Below are 19,089 nucleotides of genomic sequence, written 5' to 3' on the forward strand. Positions count from 1 at the left end.
GCTTATAGTGACATTTTCCTTTAAATAACATTTTGTGTAGGACAACTTAATGAAATGCCATATTAAGCATTGCTGACCTTGGACCCTGGGTGGACACTCCGGTTCCCTGAAAAACGTACCAGCCAGAGTAGTTTTCTACTTATGCCTTGTGTTTCCAAAGGATTCCTTGCGCTAGCCAAATATATACTGGGCATGTGCCAGTTGGCAAGGATACTGCATAACTACAGCCATATGGGCTACTTGGGTGACACTATATGGTGGCAGCATAACTGAAAAAAAGGAGTGCCAACCCAGGGACCAAGGTTAGCAACTATACTCACTGTTAGTGGGTGCTCCCAACAGTGAATAGCATTTTCTTTGTATTTTAAATATATAGAAAACATTTAAAATGTAAAATATATGTTTGATACTTTGTTTCTTTTCATAGAAGTATAAAGGGGGCACTGTGCCCAATAAGAAGGCCAGACTGGCAATCTGTGGATTGTGGCAAATGCCAAAGGGGCTGCTGTAAGAAGCCATAGTGGGCTGGTGAGGAGCTGTTTGGGCTTTTTGTGTACTTGAAATGCCAGGGGCTATTTTGAATTCCAGTCCAGACCTGCCAATAGGAGCCTGTGTCATCCAAAGAGAAATGTATTTTATGGAGAACACAAAAACAAAATAAAAAAGCTTTTCCTTCATTTACTAGATTGTTTCTACTTGCAGGTGCCCAGAACTGTTTCAGAAAAAATACACAGCCGTGCCAGCACCATCCTCAAAACTCTCTGTATTAGATACCCAGACTTAGTCAGGGTAAGTGATGGACTGTTTCCTAATACCACTGTCTGTGCAGCCGTTTATAAACAACATGGCCCCATTGATTTTATAACACTTCTTCCATTAATAGGAGATATTTCCTTTTATAGAATATGTAAGCTCATGTCAAGTTTTTCATTTCAAGGTGTTAGACATTCTAGACCATTAAAATCTGGTAATATAATACATTTGTAAGTGTCACCTTCAGGTGATTTTGGCTGATCGTTTACAGTCAGGAAAAAACATTAAAGGAGACATTTTGTGTAAAACATAAGAATGTACCAGTGCATTGTACTCATTTAGATACAGAAGAATTGTGCTCAAAAAAGTAGTGTTTTCAGGTTGATTTATTGAATATTTCTGCAAAACCCCTAATAATCCCTCCCTTCTCGTCCACTTCCTGCTCCCTGAATTCCCAGGCTGTAAGAGGGAGCCGGCGGCTCTCAGCTCACTGCACTGTAGGACAGGAACCAATCAGTAGCTAGCAGGACCTGATAGGGAACTGAAGCCTGTCTGTGCTTGTGTGACTGCAGGGCTGTGATTGGCTGTCCCCCTCCTACTGTGCTTCTGGCTGAGACCGTTAGGACACGCCCACCCCTCATTTGAAACACAGACAGGGACCAGAGAACATCTATAGGGAGCTCCAATGAAGGGGCTATTTTCAAAGATAATATTAATTTTTAGCATCATGTAAAAGCAACACCATATATTACTCATACTTGCCTACAAAATTAGGGTTTTTTCATTTATCCTTCCTACATGTCTCCTTTTAGCTGTGCTGTGATTTTTCTTTGCACCGTGCTGTTGCAAAATTTAATAGCATTTTTTAATTGTCTAAAATGTCTAATATCTTAAAAACAAAAAAAATAAATAATGTAAATTGCAAGTGTTCTTAGATGAGCGCTCTGAGCAATTTGACATTGACTTGTTTTCAGGGTTTACGTTTCCTTTATGCAGTTGTGTATTCTCCACAACTGATAACTTTTCTGCCATACTTTCAGCCTCGCTTTGAGATTTTGCATGCCCGCATCAAAGCCCTACTGGGGCGGAAGCAGCTTCTAAACCCTACTGAGAGATTTGCCTTGATGGAGGTTCTTGTTCTGGCCGGCAACCACTTAAAAAACTACAAAAGACAGAGATTCATCCTGGAGGAATTGCTCAGGCCGGCAGTTTCCTTATTGCTCTCAGAGGAAATGCAGAGGTTTGTACTGGCCGCCATGTTTTCTTCTTGGTGGCAGTGACATGTTTATGGGTTAGTCCCTCCTTGACCCATAAACATGTCACTGCAATTTACTCATGTCAGTCTTGTCTTTCAGGGGTCAATGTGAATTGATTTTTTGTTGTTACCTTATTTAATGCAGATTGTTTTCTGGCCCCAGTGAGTTAATTTCCTTTCTGACGGCCAATAAGCCAGGTAGTCAAAATAAAGAAGAATATTATGATCACAGCCATCACTCCAAGGTAAATCTGAGAAGCATTGTGACTTACAGTATTTCTTAGCTAATATTATGCTTTTATGTGTCATTAGAAGCCAGTAGTCGCTTATTCCATGATTGTGTTTGTCAGAGTAATGTTTCTTATTGTCTGTAATTGTCACCTGCTGCTTCCCATGATCCATCTTCTTGTCCCTTCCACAGCTCTTTTACTGCATAAATGCCTTTTTGGCTGTGATGAAGCAGTCACGGTGGCCAATTAAATTGAAAGAAGCCAGAGCTGGGGGATTCGTTAAAGACTGTTCCCCAAACGGTGCTGTAATGTTTCTTAACCCCTGCAGAGGGGAACTACTGAAAGTCCTAGACAGTCTGCTGGCTCTAATCAGGTATGTGTGTGTGTCTGAGCTTACCTGGACTGCTCATTGTTTTGTTCCTTTGGCTCCAAACCTGTAGGTATGTGTTCTGCCCCTTTATACCAGTATTTTCGTTCTCTAGGACAATGAACAGCCTGTATCTTCCAGAATTTGTGACTAAAATGAGTGAAATATTGGGTAAGTCCATATGTAAACTTGAGTTGGAAAACAAAAGCATCATGGGATTTAAGAGCCATGTTTTCCTGGCTCTGTGCATACAGCTCTTAAAGGGGTTTAGTCACCTTTAATCTAACTTTTAGCATGTTACAGGAAGGACAATTTGTGGCAACTTTTTGTCTTCATTTTTTTATTTTTATACTTTTTTTTTAAATGAATTGCCTATTCTGACTCTTTCCAGTATTCAAATGGGGGGGGGGTTCAAAAAATGTATTGTTGTTACTATTTATTACTTATTTTTCTGTCTGGGCCCTCTCCTATTTATATTCCAATCTCTTATTCAGGTTTTTAAAATTAAAAAAGACAACTGCTAAAAATAAAAAAAAAAGACAAATAGCAAATTGTCTCAGAATAGCATTCTCTACATCATACTATGAGTTAATTTAAAGGTGAACCACCTCTTTAAGTACGTTGCACATGGCCGTCATGTATGAACTTACCCCAGCTGTGTGAATGTGTGACCCTGCCCAGTCCTTATGACTTGTCCCCTATTAGATTGCAGTCAACCTATCATGGATGAGTGTGACATGTCTGTGCAACAAGTGACCATGCTGAAGAAGCCAGAGGACTTTTTGAACTCGCTGTATCAAGCCTGGTGAGTACTATCATCACTTAGATGCTAGTTTGTCCTTATCGTATGAGTCTGTGTTCTCGTGCTTCTCAACAGGCTGCAGTCCCCGTGTAAGAGTGCAAAGAATTCAAAGTAAACATAAAGTAGTACCCGGAGAGCACACTGTATCTTTATATTATCATCATGTCTTTATTGCAGAAAAGTCGTGCACTACGTGTTTTGGCCCATCAGCTTCATCAGGTGCATACAATACAATGGCACAGCAAGCAAACCATTATAACGCCCACCTCACCGATAAGTGTTACCCGCTCAATGGTGCGGCCAGGTTCATAAGCAAAAAGAACAAAACAGTACTGCCATCTTGTGGTCTACTCCTTAATTGCAACTTAATATAACGCCTTTTTTTGTGATACAAATCATTTTAAATGCCATACCAACAAATGTTGCCTATAGTATACAGATCAGAATTATGAGTTGAAAGCAATCTCCTACCGGAGTTGTTTCAAAACAGTATTCAGTCCAATAGAATAATAAGTTAAAGGGCATGTAAAGTCTAAAATAGAATAAGGCTAGAAATGCTGTATTTTGTATACTAAATATAAACATGAACTTACTGGACCACAAGCCTAATCAAACAAATAATTTATGCTTTCAAAGTTGGCTGCAGGGGGTCACCATCTTGTAACTTTGTTATACATATTTGCAAGACCAAGACTCTGCACATGCTCAGTGTGGTCTGGGCTGCTTAGGGATCGTCATAAACAAAGCTGCTTGAGTTCTGCATGGCTGGGAAGTAAGGTGGGGGCTCCCCCTGCTGTTCATAAGTATGATTGTTTCCCTGCAGAGCAGTTAGGGACCGTCTGACAATTCCTATCCACAGTAAATGAAGGGAGAATTTCACTGCATACAGTCAGGTTTCTTATAAAAACAGTACATATTTTTTAATTAAAGTATATTGGAGAAGTATCATCACTTACCCTCCCCAATTCCAGTTGTAATACTAACCCCACTTTGCTTTTTACTTCAACCTTCCCCCAGGTTGTGTCTTACCCTCCTGGGTTAATAGCACTTTGCTACTTGTGGTCTCTTGTTATTTTTTTTGCAGTCCCAATCCTTCAGTTTGTTATTTTCTGCATTTTCTCTGGAAGATGATTTTTAACTTCTAGCCTCTCTCACCTGTGGCTCTTTTCAGTTGTCAGATGCTGGGAAAGTACGGCCCCTTCTTGCAACATGAATTCTACTCCATTCCTAACCTGGCGCCTCGTCTGCTCAACTCTGCCTTAACCAACCTTGACTATGTGTCTGACCTCAGTCTTCGACAAATAGTTGATATCCTTTTGCACTTTAAGGCAGGCAGTGACAGTTATACACACTGGAGGGGGGGGCAAACACTGTGTGCTGGGAGGTTTATAATGACTGCAGGAGGGCATACACTGTTGGCTGAGAGGTTGATATTGACTGCAGGAGGGTATACACTGTGTGCTGGAAGGTTTATGATGACTGCAGGAGGCATACACTGTGGACTGAGAGTTTTATAATGACTGCGCGCTGGAAGGTTTATAATGATTGCAGAAGACACACAATGTGGGGGGTTATACTTTCAACAGGAGAGTGCAGATTGCTGACTTGGAGGCTTATACAGACGGAGCTGAGAGTAAACTTCGAACTCCTAAGGGTTCTCAAAAGTAGGTAAATTATAATATTAGGGGCCAGGCGTTCGAGGAAAAGGGTCTGTACCAATTTCTCTACTTTTTTTTCTTAATCAGTTGTGTACATGACTTGGTGATGCCACTTGTTTATTATTGCCCTCCAGAGAAGTATCAAAGCCTGGTCTGCCCAATCCTGGGACCTCTCCTAATGTGTCTGTACCAGGTAGGACACACCATGATTTACAGTGTCGGTACCTGAGCTCCACAGGCAAAGTAACTACTAATGATTTATAGATCCATCTGGTCATTTTCTGACAGCCTGTCTGGCCTATCCCATTATGTAGCTATGATTATAATAAGGGGCAGTTGCTTTAGAAACTGGAAGAAATCAACCTATTAAATTGTACTGGGAGCCTTCAATGTAATGCACAGGGGACCACCCGTGCTATAAATCAAAATCTGAATTTTCTCTAGTATTGGCTGCCATGTTGGCCTAGGGAGAGTTCCACAATTTATAGTTTCCACTTATTCATAGAGTTTTGGGTCTCACTCGTTCTTACAGCGCCACACTCTGCATTGAACACTGTGCTTGTGCAAGTGGAAACCATATTAACTGAGATCATCTTCAGGCTTCTGATGTATCTGTCATCTCTTGCAGAGGCTGTCCCAAAAATGGCTGTGTATCAACCAGAGAACTTCATCGAGGTAAGGATATTGGAGAACATCCCTGTGCAATAACATGGTTTTCTGTTAGGCCAGGGAGAGTCCGTTATTCTGGTCAGTCTCTACCAAGACAAATCTATTTATGTATTGATGACTGGGGTATAGTGTGTCTTGTGCTCTGAATAGCAGTATTGAGAGATAGAGAATGGGAGTATCGAGAGAGAGAGAGAGAGAGAATGGGAGTATCGAGAGAGAGAGAGAGAGAGAGAATGGGAGTATCGAGAGAGAGAATGGGAGTATCGAGAGAGAGAATGGGAGTATCGGAAGAGAGAAAGAATGGGAGTATCGAGAGAGAGAGAATGGGAGAGAATGGGAGTATCGAGAGAGAGAATGGGAGTTTCGAGAGTGGGAGTGGGAGTATCGAGAGAGAGAGAATGGGAGTATTGAGAGAGAGAATGGGAGTATCGAGCGAGAGAGAGAATGGGAGTATTGAGAGAGAGAATGGGAGTAACGAGAGAGAGAGAGAGGATGGGAGTATTGAGAGAGAGAGAGGATGGGAGAATCGAGAGAGAGAGAGAGAGGATGGGAGTATCGAGAGAGGGAATGGAAGTATCGAGAGAGAGAGAGAGAGAGAATGGGAGTATCGAGAGAGAGAGGATGGGAGTATCGGAAGAGAGAAAGAATGGGAGTATCGAGAGAGAGAATGGGAGTATCGAGCGACAGAGTGTGTGGGAGTATCGAGAGAGAGAGAGAGTGGGAGTATCGAGAGGGAGAGAGTGGGAGTATCGAGAGAGAGAGTGGGAGTATCGAGAGAGAGAATGGGAGTATCGAGCGAGAGAGAGAGAATGGGATTATCGGGAGCATCGAGTGAGAAAGAATGGGAGTATAGAGAGAGAGTGTGAGATTTGCAGGTAAAACCAACACACTAGATGAGTAAAAAAAAAAAAGTTTCACATACCATTTTTGTCCTATGTAAATTATTTTTTTTTTGTCTAGAGTACTGGTCTTACCTCTAAAACTGCACATATTTTTGACCTTGCACCTTGAACAGAAAGCAGTGATTGAGTGCAGACACACGTGTGTGCAAATGTGCTTATCTTACTTCACTGAATAAACTAAACGATTCATACAGTAACAATCATTAATGTATATTTTAAATTCCTGATGCAGTGACAATAATTTAACAGAGGAAGACAGTGAGTCTCAAGATGATCTTGCTGATCACATGGTGAGGCTGCTGACCCGGACAGCAGTGCAGTTGATCTGTGAGTCTCATATCCAGCCAGTAGGGATTATTCTCAGTCTGTCCATGTGGGGCGTCTGAAACTTACTTTATTTTGAAACTTGGGGATGCGGGAACATTCCCTTATTTCCTACTCTCTCTGACATGCTTGTATCATCTTGAGCAACTTGCCCCAGGTTTTGCACATTGTCTTTAGCTTTCCATTCTATCATTTACTCCCCAGATGGCATAACATGAAGAGGGCAATGCGCACCATCCTGAGTCATGGCCTACTCTGGCCAAATGCCCACCCAAGTGCAGTAGGTGGTCAAGTTAAAAGAGTAGAAGAGGCTAGGGAGAACGAGGGCTGTCTACCCCCAGCTGCTGTATAGTAATTACACCACTGCACTCTCATTTTCTTTTTATTAAAGGTTACAATAATTGAAAATCTCTCTAATCTTGTAATGAATAATGTATTTATCCGCTTTCACTCGGGGCTAAAAATTACCATTATCTTTTAAGAATGGCCCCTTTATTGGAGCTCCCCATAGATTTGCTATGGTCCCACCAGTGTTTGAAATGAGGGGTGGGTGTGTCCTAACTGTCCCTGCCAGATGCTCTACCTACATACATACATACATACATACATACAAGCAAGAACAGGCTTCAGTTCCCTATCAGGTCCACCTAGTTGCTGCGAATAGAGGCAACGGGAATTGGAAGGACTAGGAGGGTAGTTCTCTATGAATCAACGCAAAACACAACTTTTCTAAGCACATTCCTTCAATAGTTGGAGTATAATGCGTTGCCACATATTTCCCCTTTAACAAATGGCCTTGTGCCTCAGTCCATTTCTTTTTTTTTTTATCCCCCACACATCCCCCTGGAAAACATGTGCAGGGTTGTGTTCCTTTCACTAGGGAGTAGGGTACCTCTTTATAATACACAAAAGTCATGAATATCTTGTAAATGATATCCTTATAAATGGTGACTAGTGATGTCATAAGTTATAAACGGTTATAATTTGTGATGGGCAAATTTGCTTTGCTTCGGCGAAAAATTTGCGAATGTCCTGGGAAACATCGCGAAACGGCGAAAAACTCTCGAAACCGCAAAGTTTTTTCCACCGGCGTATGTTTTTTGGATGCCGGCGCGAATTTTAGCTGGCAAATTTTCACTGGCGGTTTCGAGAATTTATTCGCTGGCGACGAATCGCGGGAATTCGCCGCGATTTTGCGCCTGGCAAATAAATTTGCCTATCTAGTTATAATATAAATGGTCATAGAACTCCTCAGTGACTTATAATATCCTTATATTTTACAATAGGGGGTACTTTAATCACTATATAATGTATTTCTTCCCCTCCACCTTGTTTGGTACTGCACTGAGGATAAGAGGACTAGGTCCCTTAGAGGGCCACCCATTCTGAGGTTTTATCATTAACTTGGAAATTGTTTTTATTCATTATTACATCTGCTCTGAAGCATTAAAAACTACCCCCCTCACACACACACATACATCTTTACTTGCAAATATGAGAGTGAGGGGTGAAACTGAGAATGGCCCTCTGACTTAAGAAAGGTGTGAGTGCAGTCGTTGATGGAGGTAAATAGTATCTCTTGTAGGGTTCCAGGGATGCAGATCCAGCGGATCAGAGTACATTTGGGCACTACAAAGTTAGTGCAAATGGGTGAATGTGAGACAACCTAAGAGAAGGTCACTGCAGCTTCTGTTGGTAAAATATTTTTCAGAAATTGGAACTTAAAGGAACAGTAACATCAAATATAAAATGTTTTTAAGGAATGAAAATATAATGTACTGTTGCCCTGCACGGGTAAAACTGGTGTGTTTGCTGTTGAAACACTACTATAGTTTATATAAACAAGCTTCTGTGTAGCCATGGGGGCAGCCATTCAAGCACAGGATACACAGTAGATAACAGATAAGTACTACTATAGTTTATATAAACAAGCTGCTGTGTAGCCATGGGGGCAGCCATTCAAGCACAGGATACACAGTAGATAACTGATAAGTACTACTATAGTTTATATAGACAAGCTGCTGTGTAGCCATGGGGGCAGCCATTTAAGCACAGGATACACAGTAGATAACAGATAAGTACTACTATAGTTTATATAAACAAGCTGCTGTGTAGCCATGGGGGCAGCCATTCAAGCACAGGATACACAGTAGATAACTGATAAGTACTACTATAGTTTATATAGACAAGCTGCTGTGTAGCCATGGGGGCAGCCATTTAAGCACAGGATACACAGTAGATAACAGATAAGTACTACTATAGTTTATATAAACAAGCTGCTGTGTAGCCATGGGGGCAGCCATTCAAGCACAAGATACACAGTAGATAACCGATAAGTTCTAAAGAATCCAATTCTATACTACAGAGCTTATGTGCTATTTATCCTGGGCATTTTCTCCTTCATTTCAGATTGAATCGGTGCCCCCGTGGCTGCACAGGAGCTTGTTTATAACAACTATTGTAGTGCTTCTGAAGCAAACACTGCAGTTTTACCAGTGCAGCATAACAGTACATTATATTTCCTTTATTTTAAAACATTTCAACTTTTTGGCGTTACTGTTCGTTTAAACTTACAATACACAAGAGCCATGAGTAATTTGTAAAATATATATTATTAATATTGTCATTAGTAGTTATGTGTCACATACTCTTTAATACTTACAACAAAAAAATCTGGAGATCTAAAAGTTCTCTTCACGGTGCCATGACCTGGTCAAATGACACTTTCCTTAAAATTGTTATGGAAAACCAATATTCTTATATTTGACTGCCGGAAAGTATATATTAATCCCTACAGTAACGTTTTTTAGGGACCACTCCCAAATCTGTTGACTTAGCTATAGGGAGAATGAGAGAAAAAGATTTACAAATGAATTCATAGTCTTTTACCTTCATGTGTTTTACCTTCTCTGCTCCAGATGTATGTTGTTTCGTCACACACAAAACATATCACAGTGATGCCGATGCTACAGTTATGCCCAGTGTTGAACAGGCAGGAACAGATGAAGAAGGTAAGGAGTCATTCTGGGTGAAAGGGACCAATAAAAGTTTAAAACGTTAGTGCCTTTGATGCTCTTATCCTGCAGTGCATTTATATACCAAAAAAACAGCCCAAAAGAGGAAAAAAGGAGAGAAATGAGTTCATAGAATTTCCCTCGGCTATATTATATAGCTGGGGAGTCCATCCACAACCCAAGATAAACTCAAAATGTAATAAGTAAAAATTGTACCCCCCTTGATCAAAAAAGACTTATTGCTTACGTGCATGAGCTTAATAAATCATTTAATTAGAAAAACATTTCATAAATACATCAATTTAAATAATAAATGGCCCGATAATTGCAATGCCAATTGTATGAGAGTATTGGCAACCAAATTGATCAAAAGAATGGCCCAAAAATTCAGGAAATTTTGCCACCACCATTGAGTATGCGATCCTATAAACAGTTGCGTATGATATCCAGGCATCAAAGTGTCTTAACAGGATTAAGGAGTGACTGCAACCCCATGTTTCCCATGTACAGGAACACATGTATTAACATGCCTGTCATCACGTCAAGACAGACTTTAAGCAGTTACCTACTTTTTTTTCAAGTTTTCATTTTTACATTTTATTTTAACAAAAACAGAAAGGAAAGAAAAACACAAGGGAAGGAAAACTTAGGCTAAGGCCACACTAGGCGATAGCGCCGAGATTTGACATGCGGCGACTTTTCGCCGCGACTTTTAAGCCGCAATCGCTGGGGAAACTTTTGCGCTGGCGTCTATGGGGAATCGCCAGCGTAAAAACACACGCGGCGATCTTTTTTCTATTGTCGCTCGAAATCGCCTAGCGAGACGATTTCGAGCGACAATAGAAAAAAGATCGCCGCGTGTGTTTTTACGCTGGCGATTTTTCGCGATTCCCCATAGACGCCAGCGCAAAAGTTTCCCCAGCGATTGCGGCTTAAAAGTCGCGGCGAAAAGTCGCCGCGAGTCAAATCGCGGCGCTATCGCCTAGTGTGGCCTTAGCCTTAAAGGAAGGTTAAAAATTGCCTGTGATTCACATAATCATCTGCATTATACTTTACAGTCCTAGTGGTGTCTTCCATTTCCAGCCACGGGCCCCAGATTGCCTCACTTTTTTGGGCATCCACGTGCTATATAGGTCAGCTTTTGAAAAGGGAGAGTGTTGTTAAAGGGATACTGTCATGGGAAAAAAAATGTTTTTTCAAAATGAATCAGTTAATAGTGCTGCTCCAGCAGAACTCTGCACTGAAATCCATTTCTCAAAAGAGCAAACAGATTTTTTATATCTGATTTTGAAATCTGACATGGGGCTAGACATATTGTCAATTTCCCAACTGCCCCAAGTCATGTGACTTGTGCTCTGATAAACTTTAATCACTCTTTACTGCTGTACTGCAAGTTGGAGTGATATCACCCCCTCCTTCCCCCCCCCCCCCCCGCAGCCAAACAAAAGAACAATGGGAAGGTAACCAGAAAGCAGCTCCCTAAAGGTGGCCATACACGGGCCGATAAAAGCTGCCGACAGACCGAGTCGGCAGCTTATTGGCCCGTGTATGGGGGCCCCCGACGGGCTTCCCCGATCGAGATCTGGCCGAAAGTCGGCCAGATCTCGATCGGATGGGGTTAAAAATCCCGTCGGATCGCGGCCGCATCTGTTCGTTGATGCGGTCCCGCGATCCGACCGCCCGTTTGCGAACATGAAGGATCCGATCGTTGGGCCCTAGGGCCCACGATCGGATCAGTCCGATATTGCCCACCTCAAGGTGGGCATATCGGAGGGAGATCCGCTCGTTTGGCGACATCGCCAAACGAGTGGATCTATCCGTGTATGGCCACCTTAACACAAGATAACAGCTGCCTGGTAGATCTAAGAACAACACTCAATAGTAAAGACCCATGTCCCACTGAGACACATTCAGTTACATTGAAAATGAAAAACAGCAGCCTGCCAGAAAGCATTTCTCTCCTAAAGTGCAGGCACGAGTCACATGACCAGGGGCAGCTGGGAAATTGACAATATGACTAGCATGTCAGATTTCAAAATTGAATATAAAAAAACTGTTTGCTCTTTTGAGAAATGGATTTCAGTGCAGAATTCTGCTGGAGTAGCACTATTAACTGATACATTTTGAAAAAAACATGTTTTCCGATGACAGTATCCCTTTAACCAGTGCCCTCCAGGAGGTAAGAGTTGGAGGATCAACGGATTTCCAGTGTAGAAGGATGAACTTTTTTTCATAGTATAGGAGCTGAAGATAGCAGGGTTTAACAATGGACTGAAGTCCCAAGTTATCCACCACTCCCAAACGGCATACCAACGGGGTTTTAATACATGTGATATTCAGGGTTAATGAGATATGATGCAGAACTTTACCCCAAAACCGTTGAATAAGTGGGCGGTCCCAAAACACATGTAAGTACTTCTTGGTTACACTTTACACATTGGTCTGAGGTCATTGGGTATAACTCTGCAAGCCTATACGGTGTAAGGTATACTCTATTCAGAAATTTTACCTGTACATACACCATGTATATGGTGGTCAGGGCCCCTCCATAAAAGTTCTCGGCTTCTTCAGCAGCTTTGTTTGGCTGCTTCACCGTTGTCCAGCCGAGAGGCATATGGCTAATCCAGGAAGAACAGCATGTCTGGGCCCGGGACTACTGTCCCCTCTGTGGCCCCATAATGGTGGCCCTGTTCATCATTCTTTCTTATGACATGCATTTGCCAAGGTTTGTGGCTAGGTGCACCTTTCCTTTTTTTATCCCTTATCTAATGCCTTATCAGCCATATTTCTTTGCTTTACAGACAAAGAAATTGCAACACAAATGGATAAGGTATATCAACCTCTAATTAAACTCACAAGCCTGGGGGAGTTCCTGGTTAAGAACGAGGTGAGAGTGTCTAGATATGGGAAATAAGTAGTCATGGGGGAAAAGTGGGAGGTTATGAATTTGATGGATTATGGTAACAGTGGTTGGTGGGAGAATTTATAGCGCTGTTCTCCCTGAGTCAAGACAGTAAAGGTGGCCATAGATATAACAAATACGATCTTTCCTGGAAAGATAGTTTGTTTCAATACACACATGTAGAGCTGAAGGTCAGGTAAGCAGGTAGAAACAATAGAATTCTATCTGACAATTCAGTGGGTGATGTTTGGGTGCCTTCATATGCATGTGTGGCCACCTTAAAGGGAGTCTGTCTTTATTTTTATGATGTCGTTTTTAATTCTAAATGACACTGTTTACACTGCAAATAATTCACTCTACAATATAAAATTTAATTCCTGAACCAGCAAGTGTATTTAGTTGTAATATTGGTGTGTAGGTGCATCTCAGGTCATTTTGCCTGGTCATGTGCTTTCAGAAAGAGCCAGCACTTTAGGATGGAACTGCTTTCTGGCAGGCTGTTGTTTATTCTACTCAATGTAACTGAATGTGTCACAGTGCGACCTGGATTTTACTATTGAGTGCTGTTCTTAGATCTACCAGGCAGCTGTTATCTTGTGTTAGGGAGCTGTTATCTGGTTACGTTCCCATTGTTCTGTTGTTAGGCTGCTGGGGGGGGTGATATCACTCCAACTTGCAGTACAGCAGTAAAGTGACTGATGTTTATCAGAGCTCAAGTTACATGACTCGGGGCAGCTGGGAAACTGACAATATGTCTAGCCCCATGTCAGATTTCAAAATTAAATATAAAAAAAAAACAGTTTGCTCTTTTGAGAAATGGATTTCAGTGCAGAATTCTACTTGAGCAGCGCTATTAACTGATGCGTTTTGAAAAAACTGGTGTGGGAGATAATGCTACAGAGAGAACAATAAAGTAGCTGGGTGTAAGGGCTGTTGCAGTGGGTAATGGGAAAGCTGGGAGGATGATACTTCTTGTGCACATTATCTTCTGACATTTCAGCAGGTTTCCACTGCACTGCTGATCATGAGCTTCAGTTCCCTCATGTGGAAGGACAGAGATACATGTAATAAGTCAGCTAATCTGCTGTGCTGGTCGTTGCTCAATCAGGTAACGGTCATATCCTCTGTGGTCTGGACTGTAATGCTCCACTTTTTCATGTCTCTTTATGTAGGAACCTTGTATATACTGTTTATTCATGGTAGATCTTTCTCCCTCCTAGATGATCACCATCTCCCTGTCGGCTGATGCGGCTCTCTGTTACTTTTCCAGTGTACTATGTGGGCTACAAGCTAATGGTCATTTTAAGTCATGCTTGTCTCCTCTGCTTAATTTGGCATTTGAGGTCTACAGAGCCCTGGTAAGTTTCAGAATTAGAGGGAAATCTGCTGTTTGCACAAAATGTACATTTATTGATTTGCTTGTGGGATCCCAAGTGGGAGAACCTGACTGGCCTAGGGTCAGACACATATTACTGAAATGCACCAGAGCATAAATATTGAGTAATTGGCACCTGACACTAGGGAGGTCACAGTGCTTGCCAGCAGTTCCCATGGACTTTAAATAGGAGGGCATTTACTAGTGTGCTGCCCCCTCCATTGGAACATGAAAATACTTGACATCTAAACACTATAAAATGTGCAACACCTGCCCAACTAAAAGAGCAGCAGACCCTGTGTTTTTTTTTTTTTATTCCACCGTTCGCAGCTGACTTGAAGAAGTCCCAAATATTGGGGTTGGGTGAGTTCAAGCTGGCAAAACACATCCACACTCTGCCCACAGCCCACCCTTATTGTGATGTTAGTGTAACCCTAATATCTTTGCCTGCTGTCAGCTAATTTATTTACTGACATAAATTAGGTGGGGTACAGGGCAGGCACACACCCTTTGCACTTTGCAGAGTCATTACCTTTTTGGAGTGCAGAGTCTTGCAGCGTGGCCCACTTAGGGCAGAGACACACGGTCAGATTTGAGGACATTAGTCAACCGTCGACAAATCTCCTCTTCTTCCGGGCGACTAATCTCCCCGAACTGCCATCCCGCCAGCGATTTACATTCTAGCTGGTGGGAAGGCAGTTCAGGGCACTCGGATGACTTTGTTTTCCAAAGTTGCCTCACAAGGAAACTTCAGGTGACTTCGGAGTGCCATCCTGCCGGCGATTTATATTCTAGCCAGAGGGAAGGCAGTTCAGGGAGATTAGTCGCCCCGAAGAAGAGATTTGTCGCCGGGCAACTAAGTGAAGTTTGGGTAGAAGAGCCTGGTGGCCACAAACAAAAAGTGCCGGCGCATTGGCACAAATGTTCTGCAAAAATGCCCTGGGAAGAACATAGTATGGACCAGGCTGTTCTGAACTCACTGTGCTGGATTTTTAATCTGGAACTGAGCATAGCATTCCCTGGGGCACAAGTGCTTGTTAAGTGAACACTAAGGGGAGCACTCTTGTGCACTCTAAAGGTTGCCATAGAATTAGAGATCCGCTCGTTTGGCGCCAAACGAGCGGGTCTCTCCCCGATATGCCCACATTGAAGTGGGCGAATTATGGTGCTGATCTGATCGTGGGCCCTAGGGCCCATGATCAGATCAGAACGGTGGCCAAACAGGCCGTCGGATCGTGGGACCACATCAACGAAAAGATGCAGCCACGATCCAATGGGATTTTCTAACCTGCCTGATCGGCAGCTTACGGCCAGACATCGGGGGCTCTACGCATGGGCCAATAAGCTGCCGTCTTAGTCTGTCGGCAGCTTTTATCGGCTCGTGTATGGGGGCCTTAACACATCCACCCTGGGGATATGCAAATTACCCTTATTAATGTAGTGACTGCAACCTGGTTTCTCAGAAGAATGTGATCTTCAAAAGAGTTAATTACCCACAAGTTCCCCATAGCACAACTCAAGCATATCAAGTCACCCAAATGTGGAATACAATGCAGTGCTAACTGCTAAGCATGCTTTTTTTTTTCTAACCCCCTAGCGTCCTAAGTACCCGGAGCTGCATTGGCTGATGGAGCAGGTTCCAGAAATCCAGCAAAATGCATTGACATGCTTTGATGAAAAAATATTGTCCCCCAAGCAGAAGACTAAAAAGAAAAATCTCAGAGTGCAATTTAGGAATCTCCTCACTGGGTGCATAGCGGTAAGATTTCCATTCAGTAAGTTGCTGCTCTGCCTCAGAATGACCACAGTTATACATGGGAAACTATATGATTTGGTTCAATGATGAATGATTTCATGTCATTAAATGCCCCCCCTTTCTTGTTCTTTGTTCACCCCTCCCCATATCCTTTACCATTCTCTAGAATCCACTGGCTGAGCGGTTTCACAAAGTCCACATACAACACTTGCCCGCTGGGTTCAAGAAAACATCTGGACCAGTGATGGAACCTGATTTTGTGCCATGCGCAGTGAGAGCTCCCTCTACATCACACGCTGAAAAGATTAAAGGTCAGCTGTGAACTGGGTGAATTAAGTTTCATTTCACGCCCATGCTTTGGAACATTGCAGCTGGAACACTGACTTGGATATTGAAATACCATTTTTATATATATATATATTTTTTTTATATTACATATTTACCTAATGATGTATAAAATTCACTGTGATGCTTTTTTATGGACATGAACTCAAACCCTGTCCCACTTCTTTCTCTTCCAGGTGGGATCAACCTGTGACTCTAATCCACGGGGTCAAAGGGTCATGTCACACGTTCCTTTATATTAAAGGCAAAGCAAATTGTTATTTTTGCATTGAAGCATCAGTTGTTTTGGTCTTTCCTGTGCTCCCTAAAAACAGGTTTTTTGCCGTGTATCAGTGCTTCTAACTCATCTTTGTGCCATAAAGACTGTTACCGAATTTGGTTCAAGTGTGCTCCAAAAGCGGACCAGGCTCCTTGCACCCCCGGGTGCAAGCTGTACCCCCTGCCAGGGCAAAATCTGCATAAATCAAATGAAAACAGCAGCACTCCGGTATTATTGGCAAAAGTGAAAAACATTATTTAAAATGCCTGAGGCAACGTTTCGGGCTACGCAGGCCCTTTGTCAAGCCATGGGTAAGTGCTGCGAGTGGAGAAGGAATGTCCGCAGCGGTAATTTACTGGGTCCTGTGTGTTAGATTTATGGCTGATCTGCGTGCTACCTTTACCGTTCGCAGCACTGAACGAGCTAAAGCAAGCTTAGGAATAACCGCTGCGGACATTCCTTCTCCACTCGCAGCACTCACAGAAGTAAATTACAGTCTAGGCAGAGCGCCGCACCTTCGGTTCTGCAGAGTCGCCCTTTCACCATTCTACAGTCTACATCCGGAAGCAGAGATTTAATATGTTTTTTTGGACAATGCATTGAATATAATAAACTTTATGCACAATAGAGCTGTTATTGAAGCAGTTGTAGAGTGGATTTGTCATAAAAAATTTTAGTGTTACTGTTTCTTTAATGCCTGGTAGCCAATCAGTGGAAACCAAGAGAGCTGAAAAGCAGGAAGTAGTGTTCTGGCTATTATGTTACACCTCCAGTCACTCCAGCCTTTATACATTACATTTATGGCTAACTAACTATATTAGAAACATTTTATATTTTGTTCAGCCTATCTATCTAGTTTTTATACTGAATAATTCCTTTAAAGGGGTTGTTCACCGCCAAATACTTTTTTTTCAGTTCAGTTAGTTTCAGATTGTTCACCAGAAATAGACTTTTTGTAATCACTTTTTATCGTGACCGTTTTGTTAATATTGAAGTTTAAGTATCTGTGGGAGGGGGGGGTCGCGACTATTTTACATGTTTTAAATTGATACATTTAGTTGATACATTTGCTATCTTTTGCCCTGCTGAGCAGAATCCCTGAGGTTCATTAAAGGAGAACCAAACCTTTAATTATAAAACCCCTACCCTACATAGACCCCCTTCTTGCTCCCCCCCCCAGCCTAGGTGTTACCCCCTGTAAATCCCCCTACCTCTTTAGTTACCCCTCGGTACAGATTCTGTGCAGCGGAGTTCACGGGCACCATCTTCTTCTCTTTGGTAATCTTCGGGAAGAGAGCGGCAAGTGCCGAAAGTAACAGAAATTGCTGAAGCGCCAGAAGAAGACCCAAAGTTTACTAAAGAGAAGAAGATTGCGCTCGTGAACTCCGCTGCACAGAATCTGTACCGAGGGGTAAGTAAAGAGGTAGGGGCATTTACAGGGTCAGGGGGTAACACCTAGGCTGGGGGGAGCAAGGAGGGGGTCTTTGTAGGGTAGGGGGTAGGGTTTTTATAATTAAGGGTTTGGTTCTCCTTTAAAGGCAGCTGTTAGAATTGATACAAGAGTTGCTAATAAACCACAGATACTGCTGAGAAACGGATCAACTAAATGTATCAAATTGTAACAGTTCAGAGGCTCCTGGATCTTCCAAAAGATGGAAAGCAATTGAAAAAGAGTGTTTATGGTGAATAATCAGAATAAAGCTGAACGACCCCTTCAAACAAAAGTGGCCTAGAGTGAGGCCTTGGTCCTTATCAATACTCGTGCCCTTTGTACGCGCTACACGCCTCATTGTGACTCGTGAAACAAAGTAGTAGGTGGAGTTAGGACCCACCGAGCTTCCGTACTGTGACGCGCATCTAAAAGACCAGTAAACTCAACTCACTGCACATGCTTCTACAGTCTGTCAGAGCAACCGTAAACTGAGGCAGCGCGCGTGCCCAGTCGCTCTCAATGATGTCACTAGCAGCCGCCGTAGAGGAATCCCGTGCGCCTGGTAGGAAATGACGTTCTAGAGGGGCACGTAAACTGTAGTATGGAGCATGCGCAGTTGCTGCTGTGAGATTAAGCGAGCTTGCGCGTGGTGTCCCTTGCCAGAGACTTGGTACATGCGCAGTTTGCATCGTACTGGGGCTCCACACGGTGAGAGAAGTGCGCGCTGGGAAGCACCGTCTCCTGCAATGGACGAGCAGGTGCCAGTTCTGTGTGAGCAGCTGGTCCGGGCAGTGACTGTCATGATGGAACCCGAGTCCAGTCAGGAATATCGTCTGGAAGCGCTCAAGGTACCAGGGACTGGGGGATCTCGAGTTAATGAGGCAAATACATGGCTTTATATACGGGTTAGACAGCAGAGGGGGAAATAAGGGAACATGTGGGGTAATATACAGGGTTAGATTGGGGTGATAAGAGAAAATGTGAACTAATATAAAGGGTTAGATAGGAAAGGGGGGCAATAAGGGAAATTGTGGGGTAATATAAAG

The 19,089-nt window shown here is 42.7% G+C and overlaps 2 protein-coding genes across 4 annotated transcripts in view; both read left to right on the plus strand.

Annotated features, from left to right (window-relative positions):
• The window catches only part of LOC108717377 (exportin-5-like), a 41,100-nt gene extending 23,870 nt beyond the window's left edge, over window positions 1-17,230 (plus strand). The window contains exons 16-32 of one of the 2 annotated variants that reach the window (XM_041564195.1): window positions 703-789; window positions 1,794-1,993; window positions 2,154-2,253; window positions 2,430-2,611; window positions 2,721-2,776; window positions 3,311-3,410; window positions 4,579-4,715; window positions 5,161-5,258; window positions 5,694-5,740; window positions 6,869-6,963; window positions 9,879-9,971; window positions 12,776-12,861; window positions 13,877-13,984; window positions 14,097-14,234; window positions 15,849-16,010; window positions 16,174-16,318; window positions 16,529-17,230. In XM_041564195.1, coding sequence (XP_041420129.1) covers window positions 703-789; window positions 1,794-1,993; window positions 2,154-2,253; window positions 2,430-2,611; window positions 2,721-2,776; window positions 3,311-3,410; window positions 4,579-4,715; window positions 5,161-5,258; window positions 5,694-5,740; window positions 6,869-6,963; window positions 9,879-9,971; window positions 12,776-12,861; window positions 13,877-13,984; window positions 14,097-14,234; window positions 15,849-16,010; window positions 16,174-16,318; window positions 16,529-16,545 — 1,851 coding nt within the window. In that variant the 3' untranslated portion in view covers window positions 16,546-17,230. The remainder of the gene's footprint in view (window positions 1-702; window positions 790-1,793; window positions 1,994-2,153; window positions 2,254-2,429; window positions 2,612-2,720; window positions 2,777-3,310; window positions 3,411-4,578; window positions 4,716-5,160; window positions 5,259-5,693; window positions 5,741-6,868; window positions 6,964-9,878; window positions 9,972-12,775; window positions 12,862-13,876; window positions 13,985-14,096; window positions 14,235-15,848; window positions 16,011-16,173; window positions 16,319-16,528) is intronic. The other variant, XM_041564196.1, reaches the window with a different exon arrangement.
• A 1,300-nt stretch (window positions 17,231-18,530) lies between these two features.
• The window catches only part of xpo5.S (exportin 5 S homeolog), a 29,739-nt gene continuing 29,180 nt past the window's right edge, over window positions 18,531-19,089 (plus strand). Inside the window, exon 1 of one of the 2 annotated variants that reach the window (XM_018264878.2) lies at window positions 18,531-18,891. In XM_018264878.2, the coding sequence (XP_018120367.1) occupies window positions 18,652-18,891 (240 nt within the window). In that variant the 5' untranslated portion in view covers window positions 18,531-18,651. The remainder of the gene's footprint in view (window positions 18,892-19,089) is intronic. The other variant, XM_018264879.2, reaches the window with a different exon arrangement.

Source organism: Xenopus laevis, chromosome 5S (genome assembly GCF_017654675.1).
Source record: "Xenopus laevis strain J_2021 chromosome 5S, Xenopus_laevis_v10.1, whole genome shotgun sequence".
NCBI classification, from domain to species: Eukaryota; Metazoa; Chordata; class Amphibia; order Anura; family Pipidae; genus Xenopus; species Xenopus laevis.